Source organism: Bos mutus, chromosome 2, assembly GCF_027580195.1.
Source record: "Bos mutus isolate GX-2022 chromosome 2, NWIPB_WYAK_1.1, whole genome shotgun sequence".
NCBI classification, from domain to species: Eukaryota; Metazoa; Chordata; class Mammalia; order Artiodactyla; family Bovidae; genus Bos; species Bos mutus.
In genome coordinates, this window is record NC_091618.1 from 101,449,201 (window position 1) to 101,471,786 (window position 22,586).

General features: G+C 40.3%; 1 protein-coding gene across 3 annotated transcripts in view; it reads right to left on the bottom strand.

Moving 5' to 3' along the window:
- Window positions 1-1,835: 1,835 nt before the first annotated feature.
- Window positions 1,836-22,586, bottom strand: part of DPP4 (dipeptidyl peptidase 4) — an 84,642-nt gene continuing 63,891 nt past the window's right edge. For all 3 annotated transcript variants that reach the window (XM_005897282.3, XM_070357597.1, XM_070357590.1), the window contains 7 exons: window positions 21,746-21,940; window positions 19,321-19,375; window positions 18,606-18,705; window positions 15,698-15,762; window positions 4,876-4,948; window positions 4,545-4,618; window positions 1,836-2,950 (listed from right to left, as the gene is read on the bottom strand). In XM_005897282.3, the coding sequence (XP_005897344.1) occupies window positions 2,849-2,950; window positions 4,545-4,618; window positions 4,876-4,948; window positions 15,698-15,762; window positions 18,606-18,705; window positions 19,321-19,375; window positions 21,746-21,940 (664 nt within the window). In that variant the 3' untranslated portion in view covers window positions 1,836-2,848. The remainder of the gene's footprint in view (window positions 2,951-4,544; window positions 4,619-4,875; window positions 4,949-15,697; window positions 15,763-18,605; window positions 18,706-19,320; window positions 19,376-21,745; window positions 21,941-22,586) is intronic.

Here is a 22,586-nt window from a genome sequence, read left to right on the forward strand (position 1 = left end):
CACATCAACTTAGAGCAAAAGCAACAAATGCCAAGCGATGAAACTGGTAGCCTTAGTGACCACCTGCAGATAAGAAACACTCAGAATGACATAGAGCCTGATATGATCCCTGAGCTTCCCTGGTGGTGGCCTAAAGTCATCAGGATGCACCGAATTATGGTCTATGCCGGTTATTTAAGAAAGTTTGAAGGTGTGTAATCATTTTTAGCAAGGTTTCCAACAAAAAAAGTTAAAAAATAATTTAAAAAGTGATTTTCTAAAAATCTTGGTCAAAACTTTAAGAAGAAACACTGTATCCATAGAGATGTGACCATTTCTTCCTTCCTTTGGGATGTGCACTCCTGGGTGCTGTTGTGGTCTAACAGGTTGCTTATGAAGGCATCTTATCATCCAGGTACCTGTGGAGGCTGCGACAGTTAAAGGCAAGCAAGTCTGCATATCTTACTGGCATGACTAGTTCTGTGTGTTTCAAATATACCCTCAGACTGTCTGTCTCTTATTTGTCAATTTAACTTCCTTTCCCAAAAAACACATCTAAAACTCTTACTGGAGAGTAAAACTGTCTTATGAGGGTCAGATGAAATTTACTTTAACTTCAAGCACATTATCACCATTTGTAAGTCTCATTATGTGAAAAATATGTGCTGGGATTTTTAAAACTATCCTGGGCTCCATTGAAAACATGGAGCATGTTTTGAAACTAAAGAAACAATAAATTCATAGAGTTTTGATATTGTTCAATACTTGTACACTATCAGATATCATGCAATGGTCTTAGTATCTGTATAGCATCTAATATTATACAATATATATGGTTGTAAAATGATCTTATTAGTATCTAAACAATATCTGATATTGTACTATATCCAGTTTCAATTAACATAAAAGGAGAATTTCTACTTACTTTGCTTTTCTGATTACTAAATTCAGTCCGGGATGTGAACATGTAACCTATGGTTTCTGTTTCTGTATATAGAACTCTTCAAAGATTGGTCTCACTACTCATGATGAATGAAATCTCTTATTAGAATTATGACAAGAACCCTATAGGTTTGAGGGTTGACTTATGGTTCCAAATGAATGAATAATATATGAGACTTAATTAAGAAGAAACCACTCAATTCCATGTTCTGAAAATACAGTTGAAACCATTTCAGAATCTTCTGTCCATTCCTATACACGACTCACCAGTCTCATATTGAACTGATAAATTTTTTTCCAATTCTTCTATTTAGATTTTTGTGCTGTAGCTCATCCTGTCTGTGACAACTTTTTCTATGTTTGAGTTTATAAAATCAATTGTTAAAAATGAGGCCATTTTACAAATAATTGAACAAAAATATTATGTGTTCTCATTTATCGAGACTTTACTTTGCTAGGCTAAATTCAGCATCTTAAATCTATGGTTTCATTAATATAGTTATGTCAACCAAAAATAATTAGTTAAACACTTAAGTTGTTGACTTTTTTAAACTTCCACTAAGCCATCTGGGCTATCAAGATGATATTTTTGATATTATGTGCCTCATCATAGTTCCCTGGAATGAAATTATAAATTATATACTACATAAATAACCAAAATTACTTTAAGTTGACTTTTAAAAGCTTATATATAAGTATGATAATATAAATTGTATATAGAGAGATATTAGATTAAAACCCTATGAACTGCTTAATTTAGCACATTTCTTTGTATCTGTTTCTTACAAAAGCTGAACCCTCTCCATGTTTACAAGGCAGTTTGTGATAACAAGCAAAATAAACAAGAGCCTTTCTGGGTAAGCATGTCCATATGCCAATACAGTTTAGGTCTGATTCAAGACACAGAACACCTCTGAAAAAAATGAAGGCATATTTATTACTGACCAGGAGAAATTCCACAGTATATAGAATGGGAATCATACTATATACATTTGTAGCTTATTTTCGATTTTTAAAAACAAGTCCAAGAAAGTAAAATATTCTTTTTAATTAGATGCTCAAAGAAATGAAGTAAGAAAAACTGATGCAAAGACTCCTTCAAGTTAGGATTTGCAACACAAATATTTTCATATCCTAACAGGGCAAGCTGATGTGTTCACATCTCCCTTAAGCTGCTTCTCTCACTAGGAAACATCAGTATTTTTAAAGCACATTTACAATGCTTTCCCATCACCCTTTCTGTGTTTTTGTAGCACCTATAGCCATAACTGGCACCTGGGGGCCTTGCATTGTTGGCAGTTTCCCTCTCATTTCTTTGGAGTCTATTCAACTGCTGTGGTTTTACTCAGAAGTCAGTGCTTTGCATTTATGATTTCCTGAGACTGTTTGAATGGTCTTTCTCAGAAAACTGTGCCAGTCTGGCTGTGAACAGCTCTTCTCTGAGGAGCTGACAGTAGCGTGGTTGGGTCAGCAGGCTTGGACTCGGGTTCACAGCCTTGCCCTGCCAGCTTCTCTCCCTAACCCCTCTTTTCTTACCCCTGCCTCAGTGACATCACTGCCCACATCCTGCCATTCCTTCAAAGAAGAGAACAAAATTTGCACTAGTTCGGTTAGAAAATAATGCTGCTCAGGGAACCTCTGCAAAGCTCCCATAAAAACAATTCTTAGTTGTTTCACCAACTGATATGGAAATTATTTTAAATAATAATAAAAAAAAGACTGAAATTTCCATAAGGTAAGTCTGTTGCAAAGACAGAAGTCCCTACTTCAGGTTATAGATATGAAATTTGGGGACAAGGTAAACTTAAATTTCTTGATTTGAGTGTTTGTTTTTTTTTTTAAGGCATCATCCTGACAGTGCAGTTTTGAGATAATGAGAGCAAAAGTAGCTTTTCACAAGCTTTAAATGGCATGCCATTTTGAGATGCTAAAGTAGAGAGAAGCATTGTTTTAGGAAGTGGCTCATGTGGGTGTATATGTGTTGGTGTGCTGTGCTGCTGGCGATCCCGTGGTCTTCATCTGTATACCACTGGAGAGACAAAAGAGAGAGGTCAGAATTAGGAAGTCAGTTGCCCTTTTTTTTTTTAATCCAAATGAGTTCTCATGAGCATACATGGCATAACACACATGTTTTAACTCCTCAATCAGTTTGTAAACTGAAACATGATCAAACAGGTTTTCTTATCCCCCTCTCCCCCCACCCAGAGCTTTTCCAAGACACGTAGGCTCTGTCTTGCAGGAGTCTCCGATTGTCCCTGCTAAGTGCTGAGACAACTCACCATGAGTTTGACTTCACTGCACACTGCTTTAAGGATATGTGTATTACATGAAAATATCTAAGTCCATTTTCAAATTTGACTCAAAGGACACTTAGAAATTCATCATGCATAGGATGGAATGTTTATCCCATAAAGCCCACTTTAATTAAGTGCTATCACCTGTTAAGTTTCTCCTCCACTGCAGTAAAAAAAACTATTAAATGTTTTTAAAAAGCAATTTTTCCTAATGTATATTACTAAGGAACTAGAAAAATCTACTTCCATATTCCATATATATGTTTAGCATAAGTGAAGTCAAAAATCAAATGTATTCTTTTCAAACACGTAAGATTTTTCACTGGAATTTCTTATCTGTATGTCTGACATTTATTTAGGAAGAGTTGATGACCTGAGGCAAAAATTTATCAACTCATACCACCATGTTAAACAAGTGGGAAGTCACTGCCAGGAAAACATATATCATGGAGACATAAATTAACTTTCAAAAATTGCTTAAAGTATCATGTCTTTATACCATAACCTCATAAGAATCTAACCTCAAAAATATATGCCATGTTTTCTGGTATCAAATGACTGTCCCGCTTTTAAATACAGTAGGTACTGCTTGAACTGAGCACAGAGCAAAGTGTGTATGTTAAAAGAGAGCGAGGGAAAGCAGGCTATTAAAGCTAATACAGACAAGAAAGCTCTTAACACAAATATATTTAGTGCAACACACACATATAATCTTTTTTTTTCTCTTAATCTGAAAATAGTGCATAAAATGAATTTTGCTTAGTACCTAGAAACATCCTCTGAACAGGCAACAACTCTCTAGCCATTTCTGACTTTATAAACCCAGCCTAATTGTTTATTACCTGTAGTTGCTCAACAAAAGATAACATGGAAGCTGCAGAAACTGAAACTTGCTGATTATTATACCCCACCTTTGTTAGAAGGGCTAGGAACACGTACTAGAGATGGATTTTCATATTTGAGCTGAGCGATTATCATGCTGCTTTCACTTTAGAATTACTTTGCCATACTTTTCACTGGGTAAGTGATTACTTTTGAGTCAAATTAGGGAGAGATGGGACAATCATAGGGCTAGAAGAGCAATCACAAGACTAGGGATCTGATGCTCACAAGATACGCAATATTGTGCTTTTCAACCCCTAACTGATATTGAACATGACTGTGTTTCTGGCTCAAGTATATCACTTCTTCAACTTCTTACTAGAAAAATAAGACTCTTTTTTGCTTTTGTCCCTTTCTCCTGGGACCTTGATGAGAGAAGTAATCGTGAGAGGGGAACCAGACCCCACCAGGAAGTTCCTTCCCCTTGCAGGAAGCTTTGCTACATACCATTGACTGGAAATCCACTCCAGCATCCACCAGGGCTTTGGAGATCTGAGCTGACTGCTGAAAGTGAACGTTATCTGCAGGGAGAGAAAGGAAACACAAAGTAACTAATAGCTGCTCCACTTTTATGGTAGGAAAAGGCACAGGAAGAAAGGGGACTGTCTGAAGTTCTAGGACTCAGCATCCCATTTATCCCAAGACAAGTGAGTTGTGGAAAGCAACACTGTTTTATTGAAGTAAATGTAACAGTCTTGCCCCTCATGCTTTTGTTTTGTCAGTAGTGAAATTGCAAACCTGTCTGTGATACTAAAAAGTCTAATTAACTGAAACTCACCATCTGCTGTTCCATGAATAAGGAGGTACTCAACTTGTTTAAAATTTTCAGCTCTGCTCATGACTGTTGAATTCTGGAATTGGGAAAAAGAATGTCATTATTCAAAAAAAGATCTGCCATAAACTGATTTTTCACTTCAGTTTACAAAATAAAATGTTTTCAGCTGGGGCCCCCTTTGATACAAAATATAGCAAACCGATATTCAAGCAAATGCTGTCTCCATGCAAGGCAGAATGCACAGCATGCCCTGTGCTTGGGAGAAGGACTGGAAAGGGAGAATGCCACATCTTCCCTGCACATGCAGAAGAGGGCACCTGCCACCTAGGCTGCATGCAAAACCCCTCAAGTCCCAGATCCCAGATTGGCTGGGTCCTATGCATTAGCACAGGGCAGAGTCTCATATTAGTAATGTATGTTCCATGGGCTTATGCTGTAGTTCAGCCAAAAAGTGTATTGCCATGGCAACCATGTGTCACATGGTGCCATACATGCTACATTTCAAAGAGCCTGTACATAGCATTTGCAACTAAACATACTCTGCAATATGTCATATGAACTTTGGTCCACATTGCTAGGCTCTGAATGAGAAGCAGGCATTACCTTTTTTGAAACAGATGTTTGAAACCTAGGCAAATGTAACATACGGGAGGGTAGAGGGGTGACAAAGATCAAATACGGCCTTAGAAAGTCATCGGTGGCTGGTGGCCTGCCTCATTCTGTCCTGAGGAAAATGTCACTATTGCACCAAGCCAGGTAATTAGGAGAAAAAATTGGGAGGCCAGCTTTTTGAAGGCTGCTTCATAACCTTAGGAAGGACTTCTAAAATGAGGCTGGGGTGTCGAATGAAAACGTTTTGAAAGTATGGAACTAGTCATCCGTTCTTAATTTGGAGATGTCTGCAGAGTTGGGATGAAGGTAAAAATGTCACAGACATTGTAGTGACTTTGGGAAGGGGTGAGCTGGAGCCTACTTTTGTTGTCTCATTGTGAGTTGGGCAGAGGAAGGGCCATTAGCCTCCCGACAGATTTCAGATCAGTCAACTTGTCCTGCAGCATCTTGGTGAATCAGGTCAACTTTATGAGAGGCAAGGTTTATGTTTTACAGATATCTTTGTAGCTAACATCAGGATGGGAACCCTGAAGGTCTGGCAGGAAGAGGATGAGGCTATGGTCCGAGTGTTTGTATTCTAGCCCCAGCTTCAGTATCAGTGAACTGTGCACCAGGAGACATGCTGCTGAGCACTGTTTTGTTTGAAACGGGAGGAAGATTAACTCCTCTTACTGTCACTGAAATTGGAATCAAGAGACGTGGCTTTTTTTTAAGGTTAAATTACTGACACTGATGTCAGGATGCTGTAACAGTGTTTCTGGAAAAAAGACATTCTGTCTACGGCTTTCAGGACAAAGTCACCCAACATGTTTGCAGTGACAAAGTGATCTTGTCCCAGAAAACAGTGCAAAGGCCCTCTTACTCTGTGCAGGCTGGGTCCCACTTGTCCTGACCATATGCCATTTCTGACCCAATTGAGAATTTACCCACAAACTTTCAGGAGAAACATCTAGGACTTATTAAAAGTCACACTCTTATTTTACTTTACTTTTAGGGGAATGTGTTATCTGGTGAGATGTCCCATATGAATTCATCCATCCCTTCATCTGTTCATCCATCCCAATGTTACTCCATCCATTCTTCTATGCATTCATTTATTCATTGTCAGTCAATATTTGTTATATACCCAACTAAACAATAAACTCCATGAGAAAAGGAATTTGTCTATATTGTTCATTATTCTGAGCATTTAATACAGTGCTAAATATCAATTAAAGGGATAAATGAAAGAAAAGTAACCACTTATATTGTACTGTTCACTATATTCCGTCCTACTTTTGCAGAGGCAAGTGGGAACAGCTAGGGGAAGTGAAATAAAATATTCTCATTCTGAAATTTACCGAAATATGCTTTGCCCACTTTCAATCCATGCACAATGCCATTAGTAATAACAGCTGACGTTTACTGTGTGCTCTGCGCCAGCCACTCTGCTAAGCATCTTAAAGGATTTATTAAAGCACCGCTCTATTTAATGACGTTCCTACGAGATAGGTCTATTAATAGCAGTCCCACTTCTACATGGAGACAATCAAGTGCACCAGGTTACAGGAGGAAATCTGAGCTGGACAAAAAGTCTGACGGTAGAACCTCTTTTACCTCCTAAGCTGCACTGAGTCTCCAGTAAAGTTCCAAGCTACTTATGATGTGATCTTCCAGCAAAAATACAGGAGGAAAGAAATTGTTACTGAACTGTCCTGGGATTTGCCGTAAACGACACATGGGGTATTCTTTGCGCCTGCGTGCTCATGGCCTCCTTAGAATTCATCGGAAGAGTGCATGCATTGGAAGAGAGCACCCTTGCACGGCCCTGCGAAATTTATGAGGCATTTTTGGACTGTGTGGCTGATGCGGCGCCTATCACAGCAATAGAACCCCGAGCGATGTTCTGCCCCGGAGAGAGGAAAGGGTCAAAATCAATCTACCAAAAAGGCCAGTGTAGGATTCAAACCTGGCGCCGGCAGAGGCTGGGGCTGACACACGGACAGTGAACGCTGACAGTCGAGGGAGCCCCAGGCCCTGGCGCCCGAATCCGTCCTGCGCCTGCGCAGTTGTTTCCTTCACCTTGTTTCTCCGAGAAGCAAGTTCTTCACTTGCCAAAGACAGTCAACTTTAACATCTAGACCTGACCCGAATATACAGCTGTGTAACCTCCCCCCGCCCCCCACCTCTAAAAGCCTCCCAGGGCTTCCTTGCTTGGCAGAGTGCAGAGCAAAAGCTACTTCACAACCTCCCTGAGCCATAAAACTGAGAAATGTCATTGAAACATAGAGTAATAGTTAGGAGACATATAAATACGCAGGACAGTTAGCAAGGAATGTGATAACTACTGGAGTTTGGACCAAAACAGTTTCTGGCTGCCTTTTTTTTTTCTTAAATGGAGTGAATACAGGCTGAAAGAAGACAATTTTTATAAACAAGTAAAACCCTGAGCCTAAGATAAATGTTGTGATGTACACACTGTAGCTGTGATGAACTAGACATGGTGAGAAATGCAACATACTGAGAAAAAGACGAAAACTGTGATAAAAGTGTCATGATGCAAATTGTTTTACATTAACAATATTACACTACAAAGAAAGAAAGACAAATACTTTAATGCAGCAAGCGAAAAATAAAACAAAGGCTTCCCCTGCAACCACAAGATAAGAGTGTCATTTCCAATGTGCACGTCCCCCTGCTCGCTGGGGATGCATCATTGGGACCTCTCCGTGCGTGGGAGCCAGGCAGCCTCAGGCACACACCCATTTCAAGGCTCTCAGGCTGCTGAGAACATTTCCCCGCCCCCCTGGGAAAGATGCAGCTGTGTCCCCCTGCCTCCAGAACACTGATCCTTCCCTACCAGACTGAGCACCCTGGCTTCTCCGAAGAGAAAGACTCCTGGCAGCCCGCTGTATGGCACACTTTAACCAGTGAAGGGCAGCAGCCAAAGCCAGTGAAAGAAATGCAGGCACTAATTTAAGGGAGGATTAATGACCAGAAATAATTTAATTGTGCTAATTCAACCCACCAAAATAGGATAATCCCCACTTGCCTATCGATGGAAACAGAAATAAAAAAGGAAATGGATGACTAAGTTAGAAGCCGAATAGTCTGTCACCAGCTCCTAAAAAGGAAGCTTAGAGTGATAAATGGGCAGGGATGCAATGGTGGTGCAGTTGGCACTCTCCCGAGGCTAGAAACTTCCGGAGAGCCCCGCTGCCAGCAACAGCCTGGCAAAGCGAAGTGGGAAGGACTGGACCAGTGGCAGCGCCGATCCTCAGCATCTCTGCGAGGAGCTTTTCCTTCAAGCCCCAAGAAGAACCATCTGTAGCTGCTCGTTGGATCATGCTGGTTCTTCAGTTACCTTCCAACAAATAAATCTTTGTATTTTTGAAATAAAAGAGAGAGCTGATAAGAGTGGGGAAGTACTGTGAGAAACAGAAGGTCTAACAATTTTTAAGCTACCCCTTGTGCCATCCAGGAACCAGAAGGACAGTTTGCTTCCCAAGGATAATGGTGGCAGCTGCCATGTTTTTGAAAGCTTACTTCATGGCAGGCTCAGGTGTCTCCTTTAATCCTTTCAATAACCTCATGAGACAGGTCTGATTATCCCTATCATCCAGATGAGGAGACAGCAGTTCACAGGGATTTAGTAACCTCTTCAAGCGAATAGATGGTGGAAACAGAATTTGAGCACAGGTCAAACTCAAAAGTCCTCACCTCTTAACATCATATTCTAATGTCCCTTTACTTCACAGCCAAATAACTCATCGTTATCTGGTAGAAAGAGCAGCCACTGGTCTAATGGACACCCCATTACTTCAATGAGAGAGCACCCTCAGTATGCTGACTTGCCCTGCGCAGACTCCCACTTGCCGTCAAAGCCTCATAAGTAATATTAAGTGAAGCTATTTAAGGAAGCACCATTCATGCCATGACAAAGGCCACAAAAATTTTTAAGAAAAAATTAATTCAACCCCGCACATCAGGTGTTTTATTAGTTCACATCAATCAAACAACTGTACCAAGGAAACAGTCCCTATCCGCCGACAGGGGGCCCTACCTCAGGCCTCACCAGCAACACTGGCTTCTTTAAAGATCACACAGCAGTCAACATTTTATCAGCACTCAACAAACAAGTTAAGGTTTGGCTTAAATCTGAAGGTCTCTCTCCCTTTGGCATATTCTGGGATAATAGAACAAATGTCAAATCAGTACAAGATGGCATATTTACAAAATTGCACCCTGTTTTGCATAACCTAACGATGCAGCAGTTCTTAAGGATTGAACATTTCAAATCTGCTAGCAGAAGACTGCCAAATCTATGACTGTTTCGTACACTTGCCAAAAGCCTATCAAATTCTGAGCAAAATGCAAAATAAATCTCCTCTACAAGTTAAATCAGTCCCTTCTGTGTGTTCCAGGCTGCCCTCTTCTCCTGGCAACAAGGCTCAGGACTCGGGCCTCATTTCTCTTGCCCTTGATCTGATGCTGCTCTCTGTGAATCCGTTCCCTCCTCAGCCTCCCATCCTGCCTTACTAGCCACCATTTGGCCTGCTCTTCCCACAGCCCTGCTCTGTGTTATCCCTCGGTTCATCCGATCTGCTTCACAAATCCCCGGAAAACAGCTCTGCCCACCACTCCTCTTCTGTGCTCCTCTGCCTCACCCCTCGGGCAGCCTATGGAAAGCACCTATGCTCTTCCTCTGTATCTCCCACAGTCTTCCTTGACTGGCTCCAGATAAGTGCCCTCTCCCTTTCCTACCCCTCAGTAGCTACATCTTATATAACATCACTGCACCTCAGTTTCTGGGTCAATAAAATGGAGATAATTAAAGCACTTATCTCAGAGAATTTGAGGGAGAACTGGACCTAATAATCCATGTAAAGAGCTTAGAACAGTGAAGTGCTAGTGACTCAGTTGTGTCTGACTCTGCAACCCCACGGGCTATAGCCCACCAGGCTACCGCCATGGAATTTGCCAGGAAAGAAAACTGGAGTTGGTAGCCATTCCCTTCTATATGGAATCTTCCAGACTCAGGGATTGAACCTGGGCCTCCTGCAGATTCTTTACCACTTGAACCACCAGGGAAGCCCATCTGGTCATAGAAGCACTTAATGAGTGAATAAAAAAATGAATGAAATAAATGAAACTGAGTCCCCCTTGGTTGAGAGGAGTAGGGGGGAAGGTGAAATCCCAGCTTCTCAGCCACTTCCCTTCCCCACTACCTGCTCGGAAGCATGCTGGGGCTCCACAGTCACAATCTGGAAATCACTAACCTTTTCCATATATATTGGGCACTCTGTCATGCTCAAGTTCATGCTTTATTACTACTTTCATTTCTCTTCAAAAATTTTGACCCTATACTTTGTCCCACCAACAAGGTCACCAACTTTTGAACAACTAAAACACCAGGGACCTCAAATAGGTGAATGAAAGTCTACCCTGTTAATGATTTTTCACAGATTTGCTTGGCCTTGTAGAAATTGTGACTGGCCAAGTAGAAACTATTCATCACTGTTAGGAACCCACTCCTCAGGGTGGGGCCATGGTTGCTATTTGCTTATTGCTATTGGGGGGTGACGGCCTCCCAGGCAGTGAAGTGGTAAAGAATCCACCCCCCAGTGTAGGATACACAAGAGACGAGGGTTCTATCCCTGGGTTGAGAAGATCCCCTGGAGTATGAAATGGCAATCCACTCCAGTATTCTTGCCTGGGAAATCCCATGGACAGAGGAGCCTGGTGGGTTATAGTCCATGGGTTGCAGAGTCGAGCACACACTGGGGGTGAGCGTTATCTTATTGTCTGTCTGATTCTTTTGCTCAAATCTGTTGCCATTTCTATTGGCTATGGACTGAGACTCTGACTGAGACTTTCAGCAGAAAGAAAAGTGCTTCCACAGAGTTTCACTGCCCTATTAGCTTCACTGTCATCCCTCTACTTTGCCTGCCTGCTTAGAGCTTCTGGGACCAGCTCCTTGGAGTTTAAGGGCCATGAATGTCTTCTTCCTCTTTAAGTGCCCAGTATTCTTTAAAAGTGCTTCTATCTTGCCACTTGGCAGTAGGTGGGTGATTATCTACAAAAAGGGTCTTATGGATCACTGCTTATGTCACGGCATTGGGTCCAAGCCTTAGTCCCAGGGTCCCATAACCTATATGGTGGCTTTGTAAGAATAAACAAAGGCACGCCTTCTGGTTGGATGCAGCCCCAGAGGTGCATGCCTTAGTGAATGGAGCTGACTGGCCTCTAGCAGTGCACAAGCTGCACAGCTATACATGACATCCCCAATTGTTCCATTTACATATACAAATGGTTCCTTCAAGTTCCTTTCCTAAATAGTAAGTATGACCTTTATTTCACAAAATGTCCTTCTCTTGGTGTGTTTCTCTACATTCTTCCAAGTCTTAGTCATTAATGACCTAATAATGAATCCTCTCCTCATCTGAGTTTCATCAAAAATTATATTCTCTTCCAAAGGCTATAATTTTGGTTACAGATAAATGATTCTATAGTTGAAAAAGTGTACAAAGATCAAGACCTTGCTTGTTACACACGTCAGTCATTCCTATCCTGGATGTACTGAAGAAAGTCAACAGGCTATCCTATACAGGGCTCTTTCAAAATGTTTCTCTCCTGACCCACGGGAAGACAGAGAACAGGGAAAGGCTGTAAGGAATTGTCTCCTTTGTTTTTTCCAAGAGGGTAGGAGGAGGGAAGGAGAGGAGGAGAGAGAATGGGGGGAAATAAAAACAACCTGGGAAAGAAAAGTAAAAGAAGATGGGGGTCCAGAGGGGCAGCTGGGGCCTTAGAGGAAAATAGAATCTTTGAATGTATTCCTGCCAGAGACAAAAGCACAGACTCATTTAAAAAACAAAGGAGGGCAGCTTTATTCTAAAGCCTGCTGTGCACCAAATATAGGTACTCAGATTCAGTTCTCCACTTTCTGAGGAGGCAACTTACAGGGCAGAAACAGTACAGAGAATACATTTACCTCACTTTCTCCTGCCCACCTTAACTATCGCCCACCCAAATAATTCCTCTGAGCAACACATTGGGAACCTTTAGCGCCCTGGTACTGGCAGTTTTAATGTGTCCATTGCCAGCAGAGAATTTTGTGCCAAGAAAACCCGACTCCTGGCGTGGAAGGATTAAACAGTCCTCGGGAGCCATCTGTGCAGCAAAGTGAGACAGTGACTCTGTGCTCCCAGCGCGCGTGTGTTGCCATCGGCAGTAGGAAGTGACTTCTATTTACATGACTACCTCACGCGGAGAACACCTAAGGGGAGAGAGGAAAATGGCCACCTCGGTGGGGGGGCAGAGTTGGAGAAGAGGGGGTTGGGGATGGGAATCAGGAGCCTCTAGGAAAATCTGGAAAAAGATAGAGGCTGACATGGCGGATTAAAACTATTTATCCTCTAGGGCGAGGACTGACTGAAGAGGAAACACCCTGTTGGCTGATGTCTTTGGAGTGCAGTAGGGTAGGTGCCATGGACTTCCTTGGATATCAAGGTTTGGACTTCACCCTGTCCTTCGAGGTTCAAAGATTTTCAAGATGGGATTTTTAAAATTAACTTTGACTTATCATCCACCAGGATCTAGAGTCAGGATGAGGGTCCTGGGCAGTATACCTCTGATGTTTGGGGATTTTTTTTTTAGTACTTTGGGATTATTTGAGAAAGACTTTTAGCCATGGCCCAAATATGGCGCACCACAGGAGGGATGCTTTCAAGTGTAAGCATCCTGATTAGGTCACTGACAAGAAAATTAGAGCTGTAAAATGAGAGAGATGATGGAGATGTATAGTTTTTATAACAATGTTTCCACTCAAGAAGTTTTAAAATTAAATCAAAAAAGATTTTAAGGTTTCTATTTTATACTGGGTGATCCAAAGAATACAATATTGAGGACAGCTATGAATGACTAATAATAAAACAGAAGGTGTCCAGAGGGATGGTACAGGGAGGGAGGAAGGGAGGGAGGGGGGTTCAGGATGGGGAACACGTGTATACCCGTGGCGGATCCATGTTGATGTATGGCAAAACCAATACAATATTGTAAAGTAATTAACCTCCAATTAAAATAAATAAATTTATATTAAAAAAAACAGAGGGGGAGAAAGGAGCACAAAATAACTATGAATCCAAGAACAATAAATTGAGGATTGAGAGACATACAAGGAAAACGTCATGTGAGTCAAAAGAGAGGATGCTAGTCCACCAGGAGAGCAGTACAAGTGTCCTAATAGATGGAGTGAGTGACAGTCCTGCAGTCGAGTCCAACTCCCTGTGATCCCATGGACTATAGCTGGCCAGGCTCCTCTGTCTGTGAAATTCTTCAGGCAAGAATACTGGACTGGGTTGCCATTTCCTTCTCTACCTAATAGATGGAGGTGGAAGGGGGAAAATGACATTCCAGGGCCGCTGTAAGAAAGGTATTAAACACTTGGTTAAAGAATAAGAGCTGGACTTAGTTGAGTCCATGGGAAAAGTCCATGAAAGTGCTGTGAGTATAGGTTAAGCTCCTACCTCTGTGTGCGATGCAGCCTGGAGTGTAGGGACACCAGCTAAGGAATGAGCAGCGGGGTTATGACTATGAAAGGTGGTGGTCACGCGGCATCAGCAATGTGATCATGAAGCAGGGAAAGGATGTCTAAAGCAGCTGATTGGATGTGGAGGAGAAAGAATGGGAAACACTGTATCCAAAGTATCATGTGGGACAATCAGAAGACATAAGGGCAACCTGATTATGGGACTGCTTTGTAGTAGAAGGTGATTCATAGATCCCATTTCATAAGCTGTTACTTTTCTCTCTCTTTTTTCTTTTTAAAGTACTACAGTATAGTTACTTTATCATGTTGTGTTATTTTCTGTTGTATAGCAAAGTGAATAGCTATGCGTTTACATTTCTCCTCTTTTTCTGGATTTCCTTCCCATTTAGGTCACAACAGAGCATTGAGTAGAGTTCCCTGTGCTACATAGTAGGTTCTCATCAGCATTCTATTTTATACAGTTGTTACTTTTGTATTTTGACTGGTAAACAGAGATGAAAACACACACTCAGACACAAATGTACTCATACCCCTCTCCGCTACACCCCACACAAGGCTTGCTAAATAAAGCTGAAAGGAAGATGTAGAACTAAACTGTACATGTCTAGCAAAACTGGAAATTGTATTTGCATTTTATTGTGCTTTGATCAAATGGCTTCAGAACCCCTAACGATGATGACATCTTACAAAAATGTACAACTATGGCTTAGACCAATGTATGAATACAATGTATGAATACAAAGCCCAAGCGTCTGAGAGCTGTGGCACAGATGAGAAGAAGTTGTGCTCTTAAATTATACGGGTTATTGTTTTTCTTTCTTTTTAATTCACTGTCCTGGGAAGAGTTTTGAATATCCTCTGAAGAATGTAAACATCGGATGACTGACCCAGCCATCTGTACATTTAGGGGTTTCCAACTTACATGACAAAATCTGGAAGTTTTGGGGAATGATGCAATGCCCTGAAGGGTCCCTAGTACTTAGGCTGATATTCCAGCTGAAGCAAATGTGCTACCAAAGAGATGCCCTGGCCCTGCAGTGGCACCCACACTGGCATGCAGGCTGCCAATGATGGCTGCACCCAGGCCCCACTTCAGATGCTATAGCCCATCTGCGCAGTAACCTGCCCACTGGCTCTTCCAAGCAAGCAACCAGCCTGGTGGATGCTATTCAGTAATTTGGGTTCAAGAGCTTTTCAGAGTATTACCCTCCTGCACCTATAGGACACCTGCTTTACTCAAATCTTGTGTGAAAAAAAAATGTACACATTTGGCTAAGAATAAGAAAATTATAGGCTTGTACATACATCTTAATTATGATAATACCATAAGAAATTTTAATATGTGGTTAAAGACTTAGAGTGTCTTCTGGGCTCTAAAGGAATATGTTGAATTTGACATGTTTTCTAAACGGAAATTTTTTTATAATTAAAGTAATTATCTGGTGTTGCTTTGTATTTCCAAATGAATGCATATTGTGACCTATATAGCATACGATAAAGGCTGTAATTATGCAGAATATAGTAGGGGAAGCTACTGGAGTAACTCTAAACCACCTGTGTTATTTTTTTAACAAGAATTTTGTTGGAAATAAAAAAATATATATTTTCTAGAATAGATTCACTTAAAAATGTTCTTATACCACTTATAAATAGGTTATAAAATGGATCTAGTTCACCATTGCTTACCCTGTAAGAGTCAAGGTTGTCTTCTGGAGTTGGAAGACCCATGTAACGTTCTGTGTACACGGAGTCTGTGATGGAGAAAAGAAAAAAAAAACTTAATTCATACAATAAAAGCTTTACCCCCTTTTACTGGGTTACTTTATGGCTTAATTTGCGCAGTGTTATACCATCAGAAGTATCTTCTTCAGATCGTTTCTGCTTGGCTTGTTGATGCATCCAGACTCCTGTCTTTCCACACTCAGCCCTGTAACCAGTTCCCATTAGCCCTTCCCTGGAGGGCAGAGGGAGATCAAAACAGGGTGACCTAAAACCCAATCAATAACCCACCTGCAGAAAAGTCAAATGTGAAGTGCTCAGTGACAAGGACACTACATTAAACATCTGACTGCCTTAAAGATCTTGATTAGCAAGTCATTTAATGTCTAAATTGTCTTGAATTTCTTGGTCCTGACATATGTATATACCCTACTTTAGGATATTCTCTCTCCTACTGGAAACACCTCATAATTTTCAATTACTAGTTGCTCATTTAAAACATATTCTTTTAGGTGGGGGAGGGACAGACTGAAAGGAAAAAATTCAATTATCATTATTTGAAGTACAACACCACACTGGCTCAGCTACTCCATCATAAAGCAAGTTAAACATCTGTTTTCTCTCATTTTGTGGAGAGAGATATATATATACATATAGCTATATGTACACATATATATATTTCTTAAAATATCACTGAGAAAATGTATTGTTGCTGAATTCCAATATAACTTTAAAAATGTGAAATAACTTTTTGAAAAATGGCCAGGTTACAGTAAGTAAATAAGTATAATATGTTTCCATTGTGCTATATAAATTAATGGATGTCACTGTAATTGTACCAGTATTTCCATACCAATTTAATTAATTATTTAGAAGAATAGATCATCAAAACAATAAGATTAAGCAACATTCTAACCCTTTTGAATGACTGGCATTGATAACTAGTATTAGCTGTTCCATATATATTGCTCAGGCCCTTTCTATGGAAATCAAAATATTTTCCTCTAAAATGAGTTTTTATTATTTTATCATTTTGATTAAAGTGAATATAGACTATATGCAATTGTACATATCTAGAGGACACTAATGTAGGAAATATAATATTTTAAAGCACACTTTAAAATATAAGACTTTCCCAAAATGTTCATCTTTTAACCCTAACCCTAACCCTAATTTTTTGTTAAATATAAATAACACGATGTACGTTTAATGGGGTGGGGGAGTAGGAATAGCTTTTAAGGGCAAAGTAATTTTTCCCCCAAACAGGCACAATTCTTCTTGTCCTAGAACATAATAGCCCTTTCCTATTATGCTAACCAGGTTTTCTTGTGTAAGAAGATCTAAATTTTTTAAAATACAATTTAAAAAATGCTTAATGTCGGGGGTTAATGTGGGGCTTCCCTGATAGCTCAGTTGGTAAAGCATCTGCCTGCAATGCAGGAGACCTGGGTTCGATCCCTGTATTGGGAAGATCCCCTGGAGAAGGAAAAGGCTGCCCACTCCAGTATTCTGTCCTGGAGAATTCCATGGACTGTATAGTCCATGGGGTTGCAAAGAGTCAGACATGACTAGGCATCTTTCACTTTCACTAATGTCGGTGTAAACTTTTAGAAGTATGTCTTGCAATACCATTTATGCACGCCTTCCATTTGATTTTTGAGTAATATTGTCCAAATTTTCACATATGTAGGAATTCTAGAAAGTTCTTGTTAGATTGGTCCATATACATTTAATGAACTCTTCTTACCATTATATATTTCCAAATTCATGAAGATTGTTTCTATTATCTTACTGACCACCAGAGGTCTCCAGAAATAAGCCATCATACAGAACAATTAGTATCAAGCAGGAAAGTATTATATGAAAACAAATCTATTATGTGAGGGTCAATCCTAACCATGTTCTCCAATATTTTTCAATAGAAAGACAATGATGTATCTTTTACACATTGGCTTCTCTTGACTTTGGAGTTTTCCACAGCTTTGGTATTACCATATACTACCATACATTAAGGCATAAAATATTTAATAAGCATACTCATTATCAATGATTCTATCATTATACTGCATAGACGACTTGAGATGGGGTCAGAAGAGATACAGGAAAATAATTCATCTTTTCACCACCTCTGGCTCTTCCCCACTACCTAGAGTTCCACTGCTTCCCCCTTCCCCTTGGGAATCACAGCCTTACATGTGTATGAGAGAACAATACTTTCTCAGTGGTGAAAAGAATATTCTAGAGTGGCTTTCACCTACTTAGTGGAAACAAAGCCCCCAGGAGTTCTCCTGCCAAAGTCTCTTCTTTCCACCCAAAATCCTACTTTATATTCAACCTTAACATGAAGGGAAAGAAATACTTTTCTTATTCTTGTAATATGTGAAGCCCCAAAGTCAAAGTAGAATAAAGGTAAGGAAGGGTATCTGAAGAACCGTAGCATTGGGAATGTTTTAAAATGTGGAAAACATAATTTCTTGATAAGACATTTAGGAAACAGAATTGGTTGCTAAGTAAATATGTAGGTAGCATTTACTTTCACTTTTCACTTTCACGCACTGGAGAAGGAAATGGCAACCCACTCCAGTGTTCTTGCCTGGAGAATCCCAGGGATGGGGAGCCTGGTGGGCTGCCTCTATTGGGTCGCACAGAGTCAGACACTACTGAAGCGACTTAGCAGCAGCAGCAGCATTTAATACCACCCAGCCTTTCCTAACAGCAGAAGAAGTAAGACTGTTTTATTACAGGTATCCATAAAGTACATCTAAGATGAATCAGCTTCTTCACTGTAGAAACAGGGAACTAAAAAAGAATGATTATGGCATTGAGATGTGAAGGTTGGCACTCAGCATCTCTGTACCTGAGGGCCATCACCTACCATAGTACTCCCACTTGGATACAGGCGCCACGGCTATTCCACACTTGAACACACCACTTCCTGCTCCCAGCACCATTGAGGTTACGTACCCTCCGTATGACTAAGAAATGGAAACAGTTATTTTTATGGAGGTAAAGGAATTAAGGACATATGGTAAGCAAGTCGCAGTTTCCACATTTCTCACATCTTTATATACTGTGCCTCTTTCGAGATAGAAAGCAGGATAGAGGAGGTTTAAATTGGCCTTAATTGGGCAGTATCTAAAGACTACCCGTTCTGAGCCTTGCAAGGTCCCTTTTCTTGGTAGGTGTAAGAGGGAAAGTATTGACATTCTGCTGAGTAGGACTAATTAACAACAAAACAACAAAAACAAAAAAAAGTTAAAGAAAAAAAACAAAACAAAAAGGCAATAAACTCTAAGTTTTTATTTTTTTGGACTCCTGAGAAAAAGTGTCTCTCCTTCCCTCTCCCCCTCTATCTTTCCTTCTCTTTATCCCTCTTTCTTGCCTCTTCTTACTTGCTCACCTCCTTTCCCCATTGTAATAAACAAAAGTGTAAGCCTGGGGAGGACTCATTGCCCAGAAATCTAAGACATTTGGACCTTCTTAGATGGACATGATGGTTGTGATTTACACCTCCAAATATGTACAAACAAAAGTAAATTATCCTGTTTTGGATTATATTCACTAAGGAACACATCAGCCAAAGTACTCACCCAGCCCCAAATTGCAATCCGTTTGTCGTCCACAAATCCCATTTTTGAAAACTGTCTAAAATGCATGGAGGAAGTCCACGAATTAGTATCACACTGTGTATAGAAAACGAAGGTAACCGCACAAATGTGAAACCCTGCCATTTGTTCTCTATTTCATTCTCTTAGAAATTAAGATTAATTGCTGCCAGCAATCAAATAAACACCTGAGATCAATATCTATCATTTTAAATTTAAGAGCCAGATGAACAAGGTTTACTTGTTTTGGAGTCCATAAAAATTATGTCTGTGTGTGTGTGTATGTGTGTGTGTGTGTGTGTCTGTATGATTCACAGAAAACAAATCCTGGCTGTTTTTTTCACAGCTGTATATAAAAATTTGCAGCCCAGATGCACTTTTTTTTAACATAATTGAATTTAAACCTCTCCAGATGTTTTTCAGTTTAGAGAGGCTGCCCCTGCAATAGAGAAACATGGGAGCATGGAGAACATCTGTGTAGGGCTGAGAAATATCTCTGGGCCCCCTACCTGAGGACTTAAACACCATTCTCTAAATACATCCCTTCTTATGATGGGTGTTGATTAGTTATCTCAACACTGTGAAATATGAGGCAATTCTTCCTTGAAGGACTAAGATGTCTTTCTGTCACTAAATTGTGTGGTTGGAATCCAGGTAAAGAAAGAAGAAAAATATTCTTTGCATCTATTTCTTAGTCTTAGCCTTACATCAAAAGGCAATTGGTTTACTTAAAAAAAAATCTAGCAAATGGGGTTCTTAACTTGGTAGTATCGAGGGAGGTGGGGGACCCTCACACTGACCTATATGTGACCTTAAGAACCTTTGTTTTCAATTGACGGTATATGTCTTAGACTGCTCTGAGTTAAGCAATATTAGAAAAAATTCAATGTAAGTAGTTTTCAACTCATCTTCTCCATGTAAACTTTTTAAACTTAGAACACATACATACAGAAACGTGTACCAAATCACAAGTGTACAAGCTCATAAGCCTTTACAGAGTGAACATACCTTAAACCAAAAAATGGGGCAATACTATCACCCAGAAGCCTCTGGGTCATTTTTCTCTTTGAAAAAAACAAAAACTCTTTCATTGAATCCCAGAAGACTTTCACCTGACTTTGTACCAATATAAATTCGATTGTGGATATAGGGTATATACTTTTGTTCCTGGTTTCTTTCACTCAACAATCTGTGAGATTCATCTGTGTTGTTGTACATAGTTCCTTTGAGTTGCTGAAAAGCAACTACTCATTACTTCTGAAACAGAGTTGTATATTGTGGGTAACACAATTCTATCATTTTAGACTTGAGAGGCGCTGGAAGCCATGCCCTTTCTCACAGAGGACAAATCTGGATAAATAAAAATGAATTTGTAAAAATATCAAAGCCTCGCTCCTGAAAACAACTTATGCTCATATCTAAATCTTATTTATTTTTTTTACTTTCAAGGAAAATAGCTAATCATTAACTTTGATTTAACAGATTTAGGATTACTTAATAAATTGTCATCTTTTCTCCTTGTTGGTTGTTCCTTTTTTTAAAGGCATTTTCTTCCATCCATTTAATCATTCACAATTTTTTTTTCCATTTCCTAGTTTCTAATTTCACACTATTTAAAATCGTTAATTTATTATGCTTTCCAGACATCTCTGCAGTTGGTTATGGAACCTCAAAGACTACATTCCCCATTTACTGGTTGAATGCAACTGAAAGAAAGTTGAAGGGAAACCCAGATTCAAGACCTGATCAGTCTTGGCAAATTATCTAACCTAAGAGCCTCCATGTCTTTACCTGAAGTGTAAGGTCTGAACACTCATCTCTGAGGGTTGCTGGGTAGCTTCAGGGATAAGGCAGGTAAAACAGTGCATGTTACATGTGCACTCCAGGATAACCACCAATTAAGAGTAAAATCTTTCTGAAGTCACACCACATCTATTTATAGTCTCACAACTGATGTGATTCATCCTTAAAGAATCCCTTATAACTGAGTGACAACGGTCGTATTCCACAACTTTCCCAAACTGGGGGAGGAACTCTCAACTCAGCAGAATGTAGGAACCACTCCTAAGACTACATGGCTGTCATCCTACTCTGACATAAATGTACACCAATCTCCTCTATTTATCCTTGACTATAGGGGTGGCTTGCTTGTTTAGTTAGATGTTTACTCAGAGGCACATTTATCCCTGTTTTGTCCATGTGTTTGATGAATGCTGAGTCCCTATTGCTAGAAGATGGTAGCACACATATCAATTCCCTAAGTCTAAACATAATATTTTCACTAAAAATCCAGCCCAAGGATGAATGATTCTTCCCAGGACACTTGAAATTCTTTATACTTCACAACTTTAAAATATAAATGGGAGGCAGGGAATTAAATAGCCTCTGAATTCACCTCCTAGTCACTCACCTGGTTGCTTCAATTTGATCTTCAACTTCAAATGTTCCCAATCTTCTGTTGATTGCGTGCATGATCTTATCTCCTTGATAACCACTTCCTCTGCCATCAAAGCTAGCTACTATAATGTTTTCTGTGCTTGCAAGGTAAGTAGCCCAGTTGAGTCTGAAGATAGCATCTGCTTTTTGACTACAGGGGCCTGCATATCTGTGAAAAATCCCAAATTGTTAGCCTTTGTGGTTTTCCTGAATCAAATGAAGAGGGCTTGCGTTTCTAATTCCCTGTGGACAAGAAGTGTACATCTTTCCTGTTCATGAGCCTGAAATCGTGCCAGCCGCCAGGGTGTTCTCAGTGGGTCCTGTCAAACTTGATAGTCATGACAACATGACTATAATGGCTGTGTGTTTCCTCCGAAGATGCCCATCAGTTTTATCTTTGAAGATTGCTATGAAACACAGACTTCACAGGCCAATGTTTGCTGCTGCCGCTGCTAAGTCACTTCAGTCATATCCGACTCTGCAACCCCATAGACAGCAGCCCACCAGGCTCCCCCGTCCCTGGGATTCTCCAGGCAAGAATATTGGAGTGGGTTGCCATTTCCTTCTCCAATGCATGAAAGTGAAAAGTGAAAGTGAAGTCGCTCAGTCGTGTCCGACTCTTCTCGACCCCATGGACTGCAGCCTACCAGGCTCCTCCATCCATGGGATATTCCAGGCAAGAGTACTGGAGTGGGCTGCCATCGCTTTCTCCGAGTCCAATGTTTACTAGGTTGCATATATCTTGGAAATAAAAGAAGTAAATACTCTAACAATTAGAAGAGGGGAGTTGTGTTATGAAAAAATAATGACGATGA